Raw genomic sequence first — 19,517 nt, forward strand, 5'->3', positions numbered from 1 at the left:
AACGCATAACCTTCCAAAGGCGCATAAGGTACATAGAGACTAACATCTTTTGTTCTACGACTTTTGTTTAGACGTAACGAAAAAATATTTTTTATAGTTTTTTTTTTCATGTAGCAGTGCCCTTCTTGGATTACCTGTTCCTCTTCTTGCTTCGATTGAAATAGAAAGTGCTCCACAGAAAAGAGCGAAGTTCGTAAATCAGTTGATGATCGTTGACGTTCGTTCGTAAATTAGTTCTACAGTGAGAGTAATATGTACGCAATTTTCAGGTTGTACGGCGACGAAGCGTTGGACAACGCTCTTAATATGTTCGTGAAGTTGTTATTAAGTATACCGCAGAGCGATCTCTTGGTGAGGATATAATATTTTTTATATGTGATATGATATGATATTATTAATATTTGTAAGTGATAGAAAGAAAGAAAAAAGAAAGAAAGAAAGACGACCTCGGTGGCGCACTGGTAAAGTGCTCGCCTCTGAACCGAGTGGTCCCGGGTTCGTTTCCCGGTCGGGTCATGATGGAAAATTATCTTTTTCTGATTGGCCTGTAAAAAAATATTGTAATAAATTGAATTTGAGTGTTTATCAACCAATCTTGATAATTCTGTCTGGTATTGTATATATGTTGATAGGCTTTGGTGACCACTTACCATCAGGTGACGCTTGTTTACCTGCTTGGTAGTATAAAAAAATATTAATGCTAGTCTGAATCTCGAAATTAGGTAAATAAATAATAAATATATTAGGACAAATCACACAGATTGAGCTAGCACCAAAGTAAGTTCGAGACTTGTGTGAGGATACTAACTCAACGATACTATATTTTATAACACATACATATATAGATAAACATCCAAGACCGGGGCCAATCAGAAAAATATAATTGTCCATCATGACCCGACCGGGGATCGAACCCGGGACCTCTCGGTTCAGAGGCGAGCACTTTACCACCGAGCGAGATCGTCATAATTAATTAAATACATTTAATAAATATTATTCTTTTGTTTCAGGATTATCCGAAACTGTCACAAACATATTACGTGTTATTAGAGCGATTGGCGCAAGATCACATGCCCTTTTTAGGTAAGTACTGTTAGTCGAGAGGTCATAGCACAGTTCCGCACCGCTCCTACCCAGCGAGATGACGTTCATTGGAAATTGATCTTTAAAACGTACATTGTAGACTTAATTTACAGTGACAACAAAATAGCGGACTGCCCATTGCCAGCTCTGGTGTTGTTAATGTAAAATATGTCTACAGAAGACGATTTAAAGCACATTTTACGTTGGACGTCATGATCTCTATCCTGTCACAAAACTAATGCCGCTCCTTGATTGTGAATATTTTCTTTTTATTTATCATAGATCATAATAATAAAAATTACTTAAAATGTGTATGATTAATTATAAATACATATATACAAAGTTACTGGTATCAAACGCAAAACCTCCTAAAGACTACTTGGGTACATCGAAACAAGCAACATTTATTCCACGACTTTTCGAGATTCGTAGTTTTTTTTTTTTCATATAAAAAAATACAATGTAATTTGCGATTCTACACATGTTAACTCTATGTAATAGCCAAGCAACACGAGACAGTACAGTGCGTTATGTAGCGCAATCGAACATAGAGTTAATATTTTATAGAAACGACATTAAAACTACGTTTAGACAAAAGTCGTAGAACAAAAGATGTCAGTCTCTATGTATTTTTTCTTTGGAAGGTTATGCGTTAGATACCAGTAACCCTGTATATATGTATGCAGATATCTCTATCTGCTATGTACAGACATAGCACACGTATAGTTTTATTATATACTAGATGCTGCCCGGGGCTTCGCTCCCGTGGGAAATTTGAGACAAAATATAGCCTATAGGAATCTTGGATAATGTACCTTGCTAACGGTGAAAAAAAAGTTGAAATCGGTTCGGTAGTTTCGGAGATTACCCGCGTCCAACATACAAAGTCACAATGGCTTACCTCTTTATAATAATAGGATGGATATGTATAGATTAGTTAATTCTTAATGTTTTGTCCAGCGTCCTTGGAGCCTCCAGCCACCCTCTACATACTGGGTTCCATCAGCGAGGGACTCACAGCGTTAGGTGAGTTTTTATATCTCTCATCTCCGCATGTGTGGTTGCTTTCGGGGCTGCGACGCCGCGAAGCCATTAAAAGGTTGATGAAAATACTAGCGTTCTTCTTTCTTTTCGAGAGTGTTATTGCTAATATTAGAGTCAGATTTTATCCAAGCCGCCTAAAGGCATCTGACGACTGCCTTCCGACATCTAGTGGCAGGTAGTCGCATACACACTAGTGAACTAAACTGTCAACCAGTGTGCAAGTTTCCTCAGGATGTTTTCCTTCACAGGAAGCAAGTGGTGGTCTATGAAAACTACTATACATGAGTCAAATTGGTATACAAATTCATGTGTCACGAGTAGGATTCGAACCTAATACCTTTCACAGGCGGACGGTCTTAACCATCTGACCGCTTCATCTCAATAACTTATTGTGATAAGTTACAGGGATTTATTCTAATATTCTATGTTGATTTGTTTTTGATGTGAAAACCTTCTTTAGCGGCGTTGTGCACTTTTTGTGACGGGTAGAATATGTTAAACTCGCGTCAGGACACGCGTGACCCTGATCGAAAATTCGCAAGACGTCAAAAATGCACAACGTTAATATTATTCAAGTTTTTACTTCTGGCGGCACTGCCGGAGCGCAACCCGTTTTTTTACTCCTGGTATGCTAAATATCCAAACGCTGGTGGGTTTTTGTTAAAAATTAGAGGAATGTTTTTTTTTTTTACTTTTTCAGACACAAGCGTTTGTACTGGATGCTGCGCAACATTGGACCATATAGTCACGTATCTATTTAAGCAATTAGTACAGAAAAGTAAGTAAATATCATCATTATCAACAACAGCCACTTAAGCGTCCCTCCACAAATTAGGCCTTCACAGGCACTTTTTCACGTCATATTCTAAATTAAATTATATTTACCAAAGCTACAAACTACTAGCATTTCGGAACGACCACTGCTGAGAAGAAATGCCGAAAGAAACTCATTCAAACAGTGTTGGTCCCTATCATGCCAGAAGGGCTTACCATTTTTTTAAATATAAATTTGTGTATAATTTTTTATCAGTAATATAACAATTTAAGCACACAAAGTACATGGTCAAAAGGTATACTGAAACATATTATGATCGTGATCGAGTGCTGATGAAAGGAAAAAAAAATCTCAATGCTCAGTGTGGGGATGTTCTTATATTTGTTAACAAAACAAATCATTCATTAGTACACTACTCAGCGATTACAACATCCAATACAATTTCTAATTGGATTTTGCCCCTTTTTACATTGTTTAAGTATTTTTTTTTACCAATAGAGGGTTTGCGCGAAGAACGTCAGAAATGCCAAATGTCAGTTCAGCGATTTGTCAGAAACCCATAATGCCAGGTGTTGCATAATGATAGATTGGCGTAAAGACAGATTCCCATAATGACAGATTCACAGATTGACAGGTCAATCTCGAAATGAATAATAAAATGATAATAAGGATTGTCAATAAGAATAACAATCATAATAACAAAATTCTTTATTTGTCTGTATAAATCAACTTAAATTTAAAAACCTAGTTAACAAAATTCTTTGTCAGGATAAATCAACATACATTCCCTGGTCAGCTCAACATGGAAAGTGATATTTTCCAGATTGGCCCGGGTCTTGGATGTGTATCTATATACGTATTTGTTATAAAATATAGCATCGTCGAGTTAGTATCCCATAACACAAGTCTTGAACTTAGTTTGGGGCCAGCTCAATCTGTGTGATTTGTTCCTATGCATGGATGGATATTGACATACAATCTGTAGAACAGCTACTTTCGCTCCACTTAAAGGCTGAACTGGAATACTAGCGCTCTAAGTCAATAAGTGATGTATATCATCCTAAACTAAATTGAATAAAGAATTTTGATTTTAGACGCTTGTTTTTGTGCTGACCCCGCGTTTCGAGGCAACACAGCCACGGACGCAACCGGGGTCATGCGAAGGTGAGAGCAGTGAAATACAATGAATCTGTCTGTCTGTCTGCAGCTAGTAACAAAGTGGCCAACCCCCGCCAGCCGCCGCCGCAGACCAGTAACATGTTCATACAGGTGTTGCAGCGCCGGCCGGAGATAATGCAGCAGCTGTTGGCTACGGTAAGTGTCGTCTCTCTCTCTCTTTCCCTGTCTCCCTTCATCTCCCTCTATCATTGTGCGAAAGGAACATGTCATTTTATATAATAATAGGCTAGTTGACAATTTTTTATTTTGATATGACTATTCGAAGGCCCTTATATTAATATAAAAACCAGTGAAAAAAATACTGTGATAATGACAATGCTTTCAAAGATGTGATGAAAATGACATGCAGGAGTGACGTCACGACGTGCGAAAATGTTCGCTAAGACAGCTATGTTTGTTCGGCAGCTACATTAAATATTACGTGTATGGTGATGATTTGTTACAAAAAATTTTGTTTTATATGATGTTTTCTTTTGTAATTTCATATTTTTTTAAATGGACTTTCCAACGAACTTTAAATCTTCGTTTTTAAAATCCAGCCGCATTGTTACAGTCTATGAATTATCATAACGATCCTAAATATATCTATTTTTCCTAGATTATGCATATTTTTTACAATTCTCTGGCATTGTCAACTAACCTATTCTTTTTTTTTTGACTCGCAAATAAAGAATATCGATCGATCGAACGATTTATTGAGATTGCATTGTCAGCAATGAAACGAAATGCACAGGTGCTCAACGTGATAATGTTCGAGGACTGCTGCAACCAGTGGTCGATGTCGCGGCCGCTGCTTGGCCTGATCCTGCTCAACGAGGAGCACTTCTCCAGGACGCGCGCCGAGATGATCGCGCAGCAGCCCAGGTCTGTCGCTTTCGCAAAACGACGCGTTCGCAAAATGACGCGTCCGCAAAATGACGCGTTCGCAAAATGACGCGTTCGCAAAATGACGCGTTCGCAAAATGACGCGTTCGTAAAATGACGCGTTCGCAAAACGACGCGTTCGCAAAATGACGCGTTCGCAAACGACAATATATATTGCAAATGGCACTGTCGCAAAATAACCATTTAGCAAAATTGACTCACAAATTAATTAACACGTATACATTTCTCAGGAATCACTCTTATCTATTAAAATAAAATCTAACCATACATAGGGACAGACAGACGGCGGGACGCGACTTTATTTTATACTATGTAAAGGTGATATATTAAAAAAAATGACGTTTTGTGATCCTGCATCTTTGGATATGACATTCTATTCGCCTGTCAAACGTCGATATTGATCTATATGCATGGAATTAGTAGACGACCTCGGTGGCGCACTGGTAAAATGCTTGCCTCTGAACCGAGAGGTCCCGGGTTCGATCCCCGGTCGGGTCATGATGGAGAATGATCTTTTTCTGAATGGCCCGGCTCTTGGATGTTTATCTATATATGTATTTGTTATAAAATATAGTATCGTTGAGTTAGTATCCCATAACACAAGTCTCGAACTTACTTTGGGGCTAGCTCAATCTGTGTGATTTGTCCTAATATATTTATTTATTTATACCAATATATATGTTGCAGGGACAAGCAGGCGCAGTTGGCGCAGTGGTTCAACGGACTTATGCATGAGATCGAACCCAATCTACTCACAAAGAACAGAGACAGGTTTATCATATTTGTTTATTATTTTCTCTAGCTGTTTAGCCGCTGCTTCGCCGATGGGATTTGCGTAAAACCTGTATTCTATTACAGGTGGCGCTGAATGCTAATAACATTAACTTTGCAATAACAACGCTAGATGGCGCTGTGCGCATTTTAAATGCGCTATGAATATTTTATTCCAACTATCCCAATGAAATTTTGATACGAAGAAAAAGCTGTTCCCGAAGGCATTTAACGCTTTTGCGGACGCACCACTGCTATAGCAGTCGCAACAAACTTTTCCCCCCTTATTAATAAAAACGCTATTCCTTGAATTCGTTATTCCTCCGAATAGTTAATCATTGTGTTGTCTCATACTTTCAATGTCAAATGCTGAGAATAGAGAGAGGGACAAAACAAAGAAAAACTTCTTCTTCATAGTCGTATTCCTCCATGACTGAGGGTCGTGGTCATTACGTGGAATGAAACACACGTAACAACTCTCTTGGCATTATTAATGGAGTGGTTTGCTATTGCCTTCTCCATTTCACACACAAGTTAATAACAATCAACAAGTGAGCAGGTTTCCTCACGATGTTTTCCTTCACCGAAAGAAAGTGGTGGCCGATGAAAACTACTATACCTGAGTCAGATTGGTGTACAAACTCGTGTGGCACGAGTAGGATTCTAACCTGGGACCTTTCGATCCACAGGCGGGTGTCTTAACCATTACACCACCACCGCTTCCAAAGAAAAGCAAAGCAAGACTACCCCAAGTCTAATCAGAAAATTTAATGTTTATTAATAAGGCGGCTTTTGTACCTCTTCGAGCGCCCACGAAAGTGTTAAACGGGCGAAGCCGCGGGTAAAGAGCTAGTGCGCGATATTTTTCTAAACAGTATTTTTCAGTTTTCGTAACAACATGATGATGTCAATAGTTTTTAACCCCCGACGCCAAAAAGAGGGGTGTTATAAGTTTGACCGCTAAGTGTGTCTGTGTACAGTCTGCCACAGAGAAATCTGACCCCCCAGCGGTTTGAACCCCATCTCTTATGGCGTCCGATTTCTCTGTGGCAGACTGTGGCACCGTAGCTCATCAACAGGTGAACCGATTTGGATGCGTTTTTATTAATTTATTTGATACCAATTTTTTAAAACCAACCAACTACCAAATTCAATCATCGTAAACTCAACATTTGATCTGTCGAATATAATTTTTTGAAAGTCGGGGTTTACTTAATTTGTCTAACAAATAAACATGTTTAAAGTCGAAATTAAACTGTTTACTGATTTTTCAAAAATTTATGGTTCATTTGACAAGTTTTTGCGAAAAAAACAACATGAATCTTACTACAATTTATGGTTTATTTTTCCCAAAGATCGGTTCCAGTGTTTATAAGCAAGTTACCTTCACACACTCGTAAAAAAAAAATCGAAAAATTTTTGCTTATATTTTATATTTGATCGAAATCGGCACAGCCGTTGAGAGGTTGTAGCGAAATTTATATTGAAAGTGTGTATGTGATTTTTTAATTTGTCTAACATAAAAACATGTGTCCGTCTACGGTTGCAGGTTTACACAGAACCTGTCTATGTTCAGACGAGACATCAACGATCTGTTGCGGGGCGCCGTCAGCTCACAGCCCTCCGTCAATGACATGATGACTTCGTAATGTGAGTCCAACACCCACGAGAGATACACATAATGAACAAATATACAGGGTTACTGGTATCTAACGCATAACCTTCCAAAATCATATGTACCTACTCTATTTTTTATTTTTATTTCAATTTTTATTTTCATAAGGCACACAAACAGAATACAGACAAAATATGAACATAATTAAAATTGTAAATATAAGAATGAATCTGTAATCCACTAGAGCATGAACAGTTGTACAGAGTATGAAGTGTTCTATCAAAATTTTATTAATCTAGAAATTATACATACATAGGTATATAATATTAACATATGTATACAAATATATATATATATAATATATATATATATATATATATATATATATATATATATATATATATATATATATATATATATATATATATATATATATATTCAAAAAGGCTCTGAAATAAATAATTTGAATTTGAAAAGGCGCGTAAGGTACATAGAGACTTAACATCTTTTGTTCTACGACTTTTGACTAAACGTGATAAATACAAAAATTTTGTTTTAACGTGGTTTCTATAAAACGTTAACTGTATGTTTTATTCCGTTACATAAAGCTACTGTACTGTCTCGTGTTGCTTGTCTATTACTTAGAGTTAATATGTGTAGAATCGCAAATTAGATTGTATTTTTTTATATGAAAGCTACGAATCACGAAAAGTCTTAGAATAAAAGTTGCTTGTTTTGATGTACCCAAGTAGTCTTTAGGAGGTTTTGCGTTTGATACCAGTAACCCTGTATATTAAACGACAGGTTTTTAATACCTGTCGTTTAATATATAATTATGCAACGAGAAACTTTAAAAGTACCTAGTTACATAATATTTTTTTTTTTTACAAAAATGTCATTTTAGCCACAAGCTTTTATTGTCGTCAGAGAGATCTTTGGCATTTAACGCCTGACAAAATCCCACTTCCGTGCTGCTGTAAATCGTTGAGGAGTACCCTCGTTTGGAGCTGCGGATCCGGACTGCACCATCGGGTCATGCTTATCATATTAATGCATTGTCATGGAAACTGAAGCGACGTGGGAAATTTCAACTCTGCAGGTCAACTGGAAGTGGGAGAAATCTAACTTGCAAGATTTGATTACAGACAGACAATGAGACAGGTGATGACAGACAGTCGATCTATTACAAACAAAAGCTTGTAATAGATCAATAAAATAATTAAATCAAAATTACCTGTATTTACTGTCTGTAATGTGTCTATATTCACTTACGGTGGAACATCAAGAATGTGGTTGTGATGTACAGTTACGTGCGAGGTTGGGACACGTAACCCTACCATATGCTCGAACCCTACCTACACGTAACTCTCACCAATTTTTTTAACGTATACGCAATACAATTTATATTATCTATAGCTTTTACAACACAACCGATCGATTTACTTGGTTCCTACAGTCAAATTTATAGCATCTTAGGGGGCTGAGTGGTACGGGGGAGGCTCATCACGCGTCGAGAGCTAAATTAAAGGCTGTAACTTTTGAAACAAATATAGATACAGTATCACGTCTTTCGTATTTTATGACATTTCCTGGCTGTTTTGCTTTTAGCAAGGCCGTCGAGCAACTATATGAAACTCATTAAGCTTTGATATTAATATGGATGTATATGTTAATTTTTATTAATTGTTTCAGCAACAAAATCGAAGAAGACATGGTGATACACTGTATATACACATCTCATTGTAAATTTATCATTGTTTTAAGTAATTATATCTATGTTATATATACTATTTTTTAGCGTAATAGACGAAATGCATTATGATGACTAACTTTTATTACAACCTAAAAAGCGGCTCTTGTTATGTCGGGTTATTCCATCAAGTTATATCATCATTACATCATTATTTAACAAAGTCGTTACTCGCTGTCTGTCCCTGTGTCCTCAAATCTTTAAAACTACGCAACGGATTTAGATGCGGGTTTTAAAAAAATTGATTGTGTGATTCCTAAAACATCATTGTAATCTGACAGATAAACTAACTGCAAGTTAAATCTGAAGTTATTTACATGGTAGCCCTATGCAAGTCATTCTCTGATATACCTATCATATTAAGTTATTTTCCAGTTAGCCGTATGCAACACTTCTGAAACAATTTTGACGTTATCTGTAAGATATAGGCTATCAAATATTTTATCAGCAAGTCGTGAAACTGGCACTAAGAATTTTAAAACAATCTATGATTTTATTAGGTATTTAAAAATCCGGATATGTATTTTTATGGAAATAAAAGTTATTTCCAGCGGGTCCGGTGCTGCATAAAGTAGCCCATGTCACTCTCCAGCTCTCCAACTATCCACACCAAAAATCACCTCAATCCAGTGCTCCGTTTTGGAGACGTTTCCGACAAAGAAGGACGAATACACACACAGTTTCATAAACAAGCTTCGATTCCCAGCGCGGGCAATATTATTTGTTTCTAGTTAGTTATACGGTGGAGCGTCAGTAATGTGGTTGTGACGTACAGTTACGTGCGAGGATGGGGCATGTAACCTTACCGTAACTATATTTAGTAAGTACGTTTGTTTGTAAACGCTATATTGTACACAGAAATGTATATGTCGCAGCTATCTGGTTAAATAGCCATTTAATAGAAAGGCTAGACCGCATTTAATGAACGGGAGTGTTCCTCAGTGTCTCGACCGCTGCGGCCGCGCTGTCAATACAAATTTTCTTTAACAAAGACAATAATTAGTTTTACTATCCGACTTTGAAATAATTAATCTGTACTGTGGCAATGTATGTGACAATGTCGATTTTATGAATGATTGATTTTGAAAATGATTCCTTCCCATGGATTTAATAAGTACTTCGGGAGTACCTACTAATTCCATGTTCCTTTCTCAAGAAAATTGACAGATCGTTATGACAGCGCGGCCGCAACGCAGTGGTCGTAACGCTCTGAGAATCAATATTGGTGATTTGACCGGATGCCTGCAAGACATATGTATTATCACATCTAATTCCCACAGGGGTAGACAGAGTCTCGAAATTTCCACTAGAAAGTAATAGTACTAGAATAAGTATAGAAAAAAAACAAGAGGCAAGCTTACTATAGCCGACTTATCACAGAAAATAGTTTTATTTTTCTGACGAGAGTATTGATCCTATTTTAGGGCGGAACCACGTGCTACACCTGTAATATACGTTAGGACGTTATATCTCGTACAGAGCGGTAATATTTTCAAGTGCAACTCACCCTAAGACACAATGGTCGGTCATTGGGTGACCAAAAATGTATTATCTTGAGCTCATCCGCGCTTCGGAAGGGACGAAAAGTTGGTCCCGGTTGTATGTATTTCGCTCGATGGGCCATACTCCTTATCCATCCATAAATCAGGCCTGTGCCCCAGCGGTGGGGATGTTTAAATGGCTGTTAATGATGAAACCCAAAAATCACTAGTCGATAGTCCCTTTTGTTCCCCAGTCTCTGTTTTTTTTTTGTCTGGTTTATTTATAAAATGTCATATAGTCAGTCTGAAGATCATAAAACTAGTGAGAGAAAATAAGAACACTAGTTACATTGTTTTAAATCATAGGACTAGTGATACTGTATTTTATTTGTTATAAAATATAGTATCGTTGAGTTAGTATCCCATAACACAAGTCTCGAACTTACTTTGGGGCTAGCTCAATCTGTGTAATTTGTCATAATATATTAGTGAGAAAAAAGTACCATCAGTTCTACCGTAGAACTATTAAACAGAACAGATGGGAAAAAAGGAATGCCACTACGGCCGGGAAGTTTTATCACAATCATAAATTTCTCTTTAGTATGCTAGTTTTAGTTTTTTTTTGCCTTTAACTTGTACGGAACCCTCGGGCAGTGTCGGTACAGGGTATTGAATCGGACTTTAGCCAGTCCTAGTCTATTGTCGATAATCTTCAAAAACATTCGGATGTAATAGAGGAATAGACTATAGAGTTGAGGTCGTGTGTTTTATTTTGGGCCTTGCTTTCCTGCACACTAGCGCCACTGTCAATGCAGTAGCTGACTAGGTATAAAATGTAATGTGTATAAATTCACACATTCACGTAATGAAACACGATAATCAAATGTCACAATTGATAAATTTTATTTAAAGTAACATTGTACTCATTAAAGTATAATTAAAACGATTTTTTATTCCGACATTTGTGACGTCACTTGTGCCCACTGTCACACAAGTCCCGTTATAATTTTTGTTTCTGATATTTGCAAGAAAGTATTATGATTCGATGACACTAAGTATTCCTATTATTTAGAAGCAAAAACTAAAAAATAAAATATCTTAGATAAAGGGTTTTTTTTAGAAAGTATTATAATTTAATTAAAAGCCAAAAAGGGTATTCCTAGATGAAATAAAGGAGAAGGCAGAGCTCGTGTCGTATAGGATGGTGAAATCAATGGCTGAGGACAGAATTAGACGGAAAATGGTCCACCGACAAGAACAAAGTTCTTAAGTTAATTGATGATGGTTATAATTTTCGTTATTATACTTTGTAAAATATAACTTGAGTCATATGACAGCAGGATGGACCTATACATTCGAAATGGGAGCAACAGAGACAGATGTATTTGGTTCATATTATAAGACTATACTACTATACATATATGACTGTCAGTTCACCGCGGATATAAAAATATTATGGTCTACCGTTAACCGCGGGGCCCTTTCTAAAACTGTGGTCATAAGCTTATGAATGAATAAATAAATAAAATAATTATTTCGGCGTCTTTACACAGATGGACATTACATTATCTGTGGTGTGTAACTTTTATACCGTTTTTTATTTAGTAATAATTATGGGAATTGTGTCCAATATAAAACTATTATACTTTCAAATAAAATCCTTTACCAACTATAGCATGATTTGTTAAGATTATTACTGTCTTTTTATTTGTAATATGAGGGCGCTAGTGTGCGAGTTGGTAAGACCCTATAAGTTTATGAATAAAATGCAATAATAATTATATGTAACTATTGTACAATGTATACATTATAAACTCCAGTTTTGTTTCCTATAGTGTAAGGTTATGTAGAGATTATAAGAAACTAATAGTTGTGAGCGACTCGCGTTGTAAATACTTAGATGAAATAAATTTGTGATTTGTACAAAAGTGATTTGTTTTTTTTTTACCCATCTTAAGCCAGACTCGCAGCGCCATGTTTTCGAGTTAGCTAAAACAAAAACATTGTTTACTAACCGATTAGGGGCGTGGCCTAACAGTTACTATGTTAGAAAAATGACTCGATCTCATACGACATGTTTTTTCAACACAACATAGCATATTTCGAAGACAAAATAAACTTGAGACATGACAGAAGGGGCAAAACACAAGAAGTCTATTTGATGTCGTCAAGGGTGATATATGCGTGACAATGGAATTAGTAGGTGCTACGTCGGAGTAAGCTACTACTTACTTACTAATTCTATGTGCGTGACAATGGTCTGACAACTAGGGATGCCGACGACCGTGCGAAGTGGAGGAGAAAAATTAGGTAAGTGGGCTTCGACGCTCTACGGCTGAGCAAGCAAGCGGGAACACACTCAGATGATCCTGACTGACTGAGCATCATCGACATGACTGAAAGCCCAGAATTTAAGTAAACTCTTGTTTATTTGATGTAATTTATACTATCATTATAAAGAGGTAAGCGTTTGTGAATTTGTACGGTTTGAGGCGGGTAATCTCTGAAACTACCGAACCGATTTCAAAAATTATATCACCGTTAGAAAGGTTATTAATTCTGTCACCGTTATTTTATAGTATTTTATCTCAAAATTCCCACGGGAGCGGCGAAGCCCCGGCAAAACATCTAGTCTATTTATATTTTATTTTAAAAATCTTTAAACTATCTTTTCCGAAGCGATGAAAAATGACACCAGAATTCCGGGCAATTAAAATAAAGAGTTTAATGAAAATTCCTTGCAAGTTTGCCAGACTGTGTTCTCATATGTTTAGAAAAATATGTTACATATACTATAAATGCTACATACAAAATAAGGTTACACAAATGTTCGCGCAGAGGAGGATTTAAGAGTTCTTTGTGCCAAATTGGCAAGATCATCAAATTTGACTATCCGTACACCACTGTCTTTTATACAATAGCGAATAATAAATCTGTTTTTTGTATAATAAGTAACAATAATTTTCAAATGAAATCCTACATATGGTGTAGCATAAATTTATGTTCATAAGGTAAAATAACTAAAATAGTAAATATGTAGTTACTACTTGCTAATAAAAATTTAAGATGATACACTCACACACCTCACATGACACCTCACCTTTCTAAATCTATGAAGGGCCCCGCGTGCATTCGTGCATACCTTATCTCTGTGATAATAGATACCTAGGTACCTACTGATAATAATGCTGGTTTGGTCATTGCGGATCGCGGCGGTCGCGGTTTCCTGGCGCCAAAAGTTTTTATCTGTCAATGTCATTTTGATATCAGCTGTCATTAACAGGAGCGAGCGAGCTTCAATTTATTAATTTTCTTTTGGATTTAAGGGCGAAAAGTTATTTCGCGGTATAACATAATTTCATTGTTTACTACAAAAACAACAGATATCTAGGTTGCCACGAGTTGCAAGTCGATGTGTGCAGACTGCTAACGTATATCTTATCGATTTTCATCCTATTGGACTTACGAGTTCACTTGAAACCGTACTCATGAAATGGATATAACCACTGATTTTACTAAAAACGGTAAGTCTCAAAATCGTAAAGGCTTCAATAGGCTTCAAAAAAGTTTATATAACATTGATAAACATAGTAACATCGTGAGTAAACGCGTAAACTAACCTAAGCGCGGTATCAATCACCGCACGATTTTCGAAAACTGTTATTTCTGTTTGTCGTATTCCTGCGGATACCAATGTACCTTTTATAGATAGATAGATAAATTGTTTATATTCCTTTTCTACATGTTTTTTATCACGACCTTGTAACATTTAACATAACAGTGCTATGTAAACAAGATAGGGTTGCCTACTTTATGATTAATTTTATGATAGTAAATCATTGAGTTAATTGCTATGCGGCCCCATGAATACAACCACGCGTGTGTTATATATCTCGAAAAAAATATTGGCCACACAAATTTTATATAAGTTCAATTGTATATTTAATCTACTTTATCTCTATAATCTTTTTTTTTTTTAATTTTCACATTTATGACTAAGGATAGATAAGGACATATGGTTCCATTCATCCTTAAAATAATTATTGGGAAAAATTCTCATGGGAGGAGCTGCAAGCAAAATCTAGTAGGATATTAAAAAGACAAATTAATATAATTTGTCTTTGTCTTTATCGTGACAAATTAATATAATTTGTCTTTATTGTTCCAAATAAAATATATAAAAAAATGGCGAACTCAGCACTAAAGTAATTCTTTCCCAGTGAACCATTAGTACCAACAGAAATTTTTTTGTAGCACAACATTTTTTATTGTGTATTGAAAGTTCAATATACAATAAAATTTCATAATCAACCCAGCCCTATAAGAGAATAGCTTACCAATTACTTATAGTTAATATAATGTATATATGAAACTGAAATGGAAGTGGACAGGAGCTGGCATATCTCATCAGCGTGATGGTAAGTGGAGAGAAGCACTGACTGAATTTGAAAGATGAACCTTTGAAAGATGGAAGAAGTGTCGGACGACCTGCAATGAGATAGGCAGACGATATAATGAAAGTTGTAGGTCGTACAAGGACAATAGAGGCACAGGACAGAGGAACGGCACATGTGAAGAGCCTAAGTCCAGCCGTGAGCAAAAATGGGCTAAAATTATGATAGATGATGATGAATACAAAGTTCCATAGTTTTCTGCCTGGATGGCTGGAACTTGCTATGGAGAGAGATGAGTGGAAAAATAAGGGGGAGGCCTTTGCCCAGCAGTGGGACACAACAACTACAGGCTGGATAAAAAGAAATTTTTTTTTTCTAAAATGCATGAATGAATTGTTTCATACGCTCCAGCATTTTCAGAAAATAACTTCATTGATCTCTCGAAATAATTGCACCGTTTTTATTTATTTCAGAATTTCACGAAGAGGTAAGTGATTCTGCATCAATGCGCGTGTCGTCCCCGCCCTAGAATAAGACCATGCCATTTTCTATTTGTGGATGTCATAATAATATGAAGAGAGTAAGGGACAACCTTCACAGCAGATATAGGCAACAACGGCATTTCCAAAAACAGTTGATGTCAAGCAGCTGTTCATAAATTTATATAGCTTTTTTATGTAACCCTAGGGACTTCAGGCTCCACAGCCATGGAAGAAAGTTTGAACAAGTAAGAATGAGGGTAACATTCAGTTCTTAAAATTAGAACTAGGATTAACACAGCATTAACTTAGGATCTATTCAGACTTCCAAATTATCACCTACCTAAATAATTATGACAAGAAAGATGGTGGTCAATTGGTTGAGACCACCTGCGACCTTAAGGTCCGAGGTTCGAATCCTACACATGAGTTTGAATACCAATCTGTTTTATGTATAGTAGTTGCTTCTGGTGAAGGAACACGTCGTGAGGAATCCTAACAATCTTTGACAGTTTAAATTCACTAGTGAATGTGTATGCAACTACTTGTCATTAGAAGCGGTAGGTAGTCATAACAAGTCGTGTTAGATGCCTTTAGGCGACTTGGAGTGTTAGCAATTGACATACAAAGAAAAAGACTGCACGCTCAGCCGCCGGGCCCTTAACATAGAATCAATCATCAGTTTGAATCAATTTCTTGTATATATAATTTTCACTGTAACTGGTGAATTACTTGATAAAGCCAACTTCAAAAGTAAGTGTTCATTGTTTCTTAAAATTAGAACACAGTTACACACTTTGTAATCTGTTAAACAATGTACATTGTTCAGAAAATGCGGGCATTGTACGTGTGCTACAACGTTATCAACGAAACATGGCCGAAATAGGAACTATACTGTCGCCTTATAGAGATTTAAGTACAGTAGCGCCCTTTACGTCGTACCTAATTATGTTGTACTGTAACATACGCACCGGTTGAATTTTTTTTAATACTATTTTGTGAGCCCTTTTGTAATTTCTTATCGGAAGTGGGTCGTAAAGGATAGTGTAGCGCAAACATCGATAGTTCGACTATCGATAGATGACTTAAAAATCACCTCTGCCATATCCAGGTTTATCATTTCCTGGACATGTCTTGGGCCAGGAATAAAACAGTTGGCTATTATGCTAATTAGAATAGAATAAATTAAATATAAATAAATAAATATATTAGGACAAATCAGATTGAGTCAAAGTAAGTTCGGAGACTTGTGTTATGGGATACTAACTCACCGATACTATATTTTATAACATATACATATATAGATAAACATCTAAGACCCGGGCCAATCAGAAAAAGATCATTTTCCATCATTACCCGACCGGGGATCGAACCCGGGACTGTACCACTGCGCCATTGAAGTCGTCAAAATTAGAAAATACTTTATTCACCACTAAGTTATAAACATAATAAAAAATTAGACTGTTTAAAAATAATTTTGTGACCACATAGAAAACTGTAATACTTTCTAATACTTAGTGTGGCATAAACCGTTCACAAAAAAATGAATGAAATTTATGAACACACAACCGGTACAAATAGGAGCTTTGTACTGGTAAATTTCTTTCATTTTTTTGTGAACGGTTTTCTGTGGGAATGTGTGAATTATTTTATTCCTAAAAAAATTAAAACTAAGCTGAAATATGCTTTGTCACTATCGTACTTTATAATATTAGAAATTGACAGAAAGAGACAAAACGTCTTTTAGGTTAGAGTATGTTTTACTTTTACGAGTATATGAATGACAGGGTAAGCCCACTGCCAACTTCCAAACAATAAACTATCGATATTTGCTTCTCCAACTATCGATAGTTCATAGAATATTCGATAATCGACAACACTAATTGTAGGAATGAAAGTGAGTAGACATTATTAGTGTTTTATCCGAATTAAGAGTGACTTGACCTAAGAATAGTTGAGAAGAAGACTTACAATGGAACCTGTATGTACCTACAACTCTTATTAGATATCTCTCTCTGTCATACACGCGGGGCTGTGACGCCGCGAATCCTGTAAAAATAAACCTTTGCAATTTTGAACATCCGGCTGTGATTTTACGACCGGCCGCTTGACTGACGTCAACCCTCTGGTGATGTAATTGTTGCCTGTCTTTGGCTAGAATGTTATAGCCGCCATGGCTTTTTCAGTCGCCTCGTACGACATCTATGGGAGCATATAGATCGGTACTATTTTAGGGCGGGACCACACGCCCATGGAACTACGCAATAGAGGCGATATTCCGATGATATTTGATACATTGATACGCATTAGAATGTGCTAGTATTGAAAGTTAGATCTACCTAAAGAGGTCGTATCTTGATGTCGTCAAGGATGATATGCGTACCAATGGTCTGACAACGACCCTGGGCTCCGACGCTCAACGGCTGAGGAAGAAACCGGGAAAAACGCTATGAGAGACAGCCATTGAAATCTTCCATTAGTTCTTCCCTAAATATCTTATTCTATTTCTTCTCTTATTGTGTTTCCTCCACGGCTGTGACGCCTGAGTCCGCGTAAAAAAATTTGAAGATTACGCTAATAAATATGTTTTAATTAACCGGTGCTCCGCCAGCGCTAAAAAGTAAGTTATATTTATCTCCAGTTCCATTGCTCCGTTTCAACGTGAAAGAAGCACAAACAAACACATGCTAAACCTAACATTATAAATGTGAAAGTAAGTTTGTTGCCTCTTCACGCTCTATCTACTCGACCAATCTTCTTGCAATTTTGCATACATGTAGTTTGAAGTGTGGAAAAGGAAATAGGGTATCTCGGAAAAAATACTGTTCCCGTGGGAAATGTACGCGGGCGAAGCCGCGGAAAATGAGCGGGAAATAGTTTATAATATTAGTACTTATGTATTACAGACATCAAGCGGTGACATAACATCGACAACTGATTTCTTGATGCCTGGCGAGGTTGCCATTGCGCAGAAGAGGGCTATACAAGGTAATTATATATATAATCTTAATGCTAACTAATATTATAAATGCGAAAGTTTGTTTGTTTGTTTATTTATTTGGTGTTTTTGTTTTGATTGTTATCTCTTCACGCTCTGTCTACTCAATCAATCTTCTTGAAATTTTGCATACATATAGTTAGTTTGAAGTATGTAGAAGGGTACTTTTCATCCCGGAAAAATAACCGCTCCCGTGGGTAATCACGCGGGCAAGGGCATCTATATACATTTGTATACATTTTTGGTGTAATCGTCTCGTATGAAGCTGTAGGTAAGACCGGGTCCAGTACGCCCAAGAACTTTTTGATTTAAATTACATACGAGTATGTTATCTCTTTCATCGGTAGCCCGACCTCTCTCTCTTGCGCGGTGTTATCTACTCTCAATACATAGGTGGTTCTCAGAGCGTGGCGACCGCTGCGGCCGCGCTGTCATTACAATTTTTCAAATTTTAACAAAAACAAGAATTAGCTATCTGACTTTAAAAATAATCAATCAGAACTGTGGCAATGTAAAAAAATAATAGCAAAATGAATGACCTCTGCCGCGTCTGTGTCTGTTTGCGATAAACTCAAAAACTACACACTGTACAGGTTTTCATGCGATTTTTACCAATAGTGTGTGTTCCTGTGGTTTAGGTTTGTGTATAATTTATTATCGGAAGCGGTGGTGGTGTAATGGTTAAGACCCCCGTCTGTGGATCGAAAGGTCCCAGGTTCGAATCCTACTCGTGCCACATGAGTTTGTATACCAATATAACTCATGTGTATTAGTTTCCATCGACCACCACTTGCTTCCGGTGAAGGAGAAACATCGTGAGGAAACCTGCACACTTGTTGATTATTAACTTGTGTGTGAAATGGAGAAGGCAAAGGCAAACCACTCCATTAATAATGCCAAGAAAGTTGTTACGTGTGTTTCATTCGACGTAATGACCACGACGCTCAGTCATGAGGAATACGACTATGAAGAAGGATGTGAAAAAAGATAGGATAAGAAACAATTGTTAGGTAAAAAGTAATTTTATTTTACAAATTAATATGTAAGGAAAAGGTAGGTTACA

The 19,517-nt window shown here is 36.6% G+C and overlaps 2 protein-coding genes across 6 annotated transcripts in view; both read left to right on the forward strand.

Moving 5' to 3' along the window:
• Ranbp16 overlaps positions 1 to 9,174 on the forward strand; it is a 37,061-nt gene extending 27,887 nt beyond the window's left edge. For both annotated transcript variants that reach the window (XM_053767418.2, XM_053767419.2), the window contains exons 19-27: positions 270 to 351; positions 1,011 to 1,083; positions 2,044 to 2,109; positions 2,828 to 2,905; positions 4,110 to 4,216; positions 4,815 to 4,945; positions 5,654 to 5,737; positions 7,287 to 7,387; positions 9,045 to 9,174. In XM_053767418.2, coding sequence (XP_053623393.1) covers positions 270 to 351; positions 1,011 to 1,083; positions 2,044 to 2,109; positions 2,828 to 2,905; positions 4,110 to 4,216; positions 4,815 to 4,945; positions 5,654 to 5,737; positions 7,287 to 7,386 — 721 coding nt within the window. In that variant the 3' untranslated portion in view covers position 7,387; positions 9,045 to 9,174. The remainder of the gene's footprint in view (positions 1 to 269; positions 352 to 1,010; positions 1,084 to 2,043; positions 2,110 to 2,827; positions 2,906 to 4,109; positions 4,217 to 4,814; positions 4,946 to 5,653; positions 5,738 to 7,286; positions 7,388 to 9,044) is intronic.
• A 4,691-nt stretch (positions 9,175 to 13,865) lies between these two features.
• Positions 13,866 to 19,517, forward strand: part of Adar (Adenosine deaminase acting on RNA) — a 57,927-nt gene continuing 52,275 nt past the window's right edge. Inside the window, exons 1-3 of one of the 4 annotated variants that reach the window (XM_053767235.2) lie at positions 13,866 to 14,107; positions 15,451 to 15,464; positions 18,363 to 18,444. In XM_053767235.2, coding sequence (XP_053623210.1) covers positions 14,077 to 14,107; positions 15,451 to 15,464; positions 18,363 to 18,444 — 127 coding nt within the window. In that variant the 5' untranslated portion in view covers positions 13,866 to 14,076. Of the gene's footprint in view, positions 14,108 to 14,837; positions 15,002 to 15,450; positions 15,465 to 15,500; positions 17,438 to 18,362; positions 18,445 to 19,517 lie in introns of those variants that run through there. The other 3 variants (XM_053767238.2, XM_053767234.2, XM_053767236.2) reach the window with 3 other exon arrangements.

The sequence above is a fragment of the Plodia interpunctella genome, chromosome 30, assembly GCF_027563975.2.
Source record: "Plodia interpunctella isolate USDA-ARS_2022_Savannah chromosome 30, ilPloInte3.2, whole genome shotgun sequence".
Taxonomy (NCBI): domain Eukaryota; kingdom Metazoa; phylum Arthropoda; class Insecta; order Lepidoptera; family Pyralidae; genus Plodia; species Plodia interpunctella.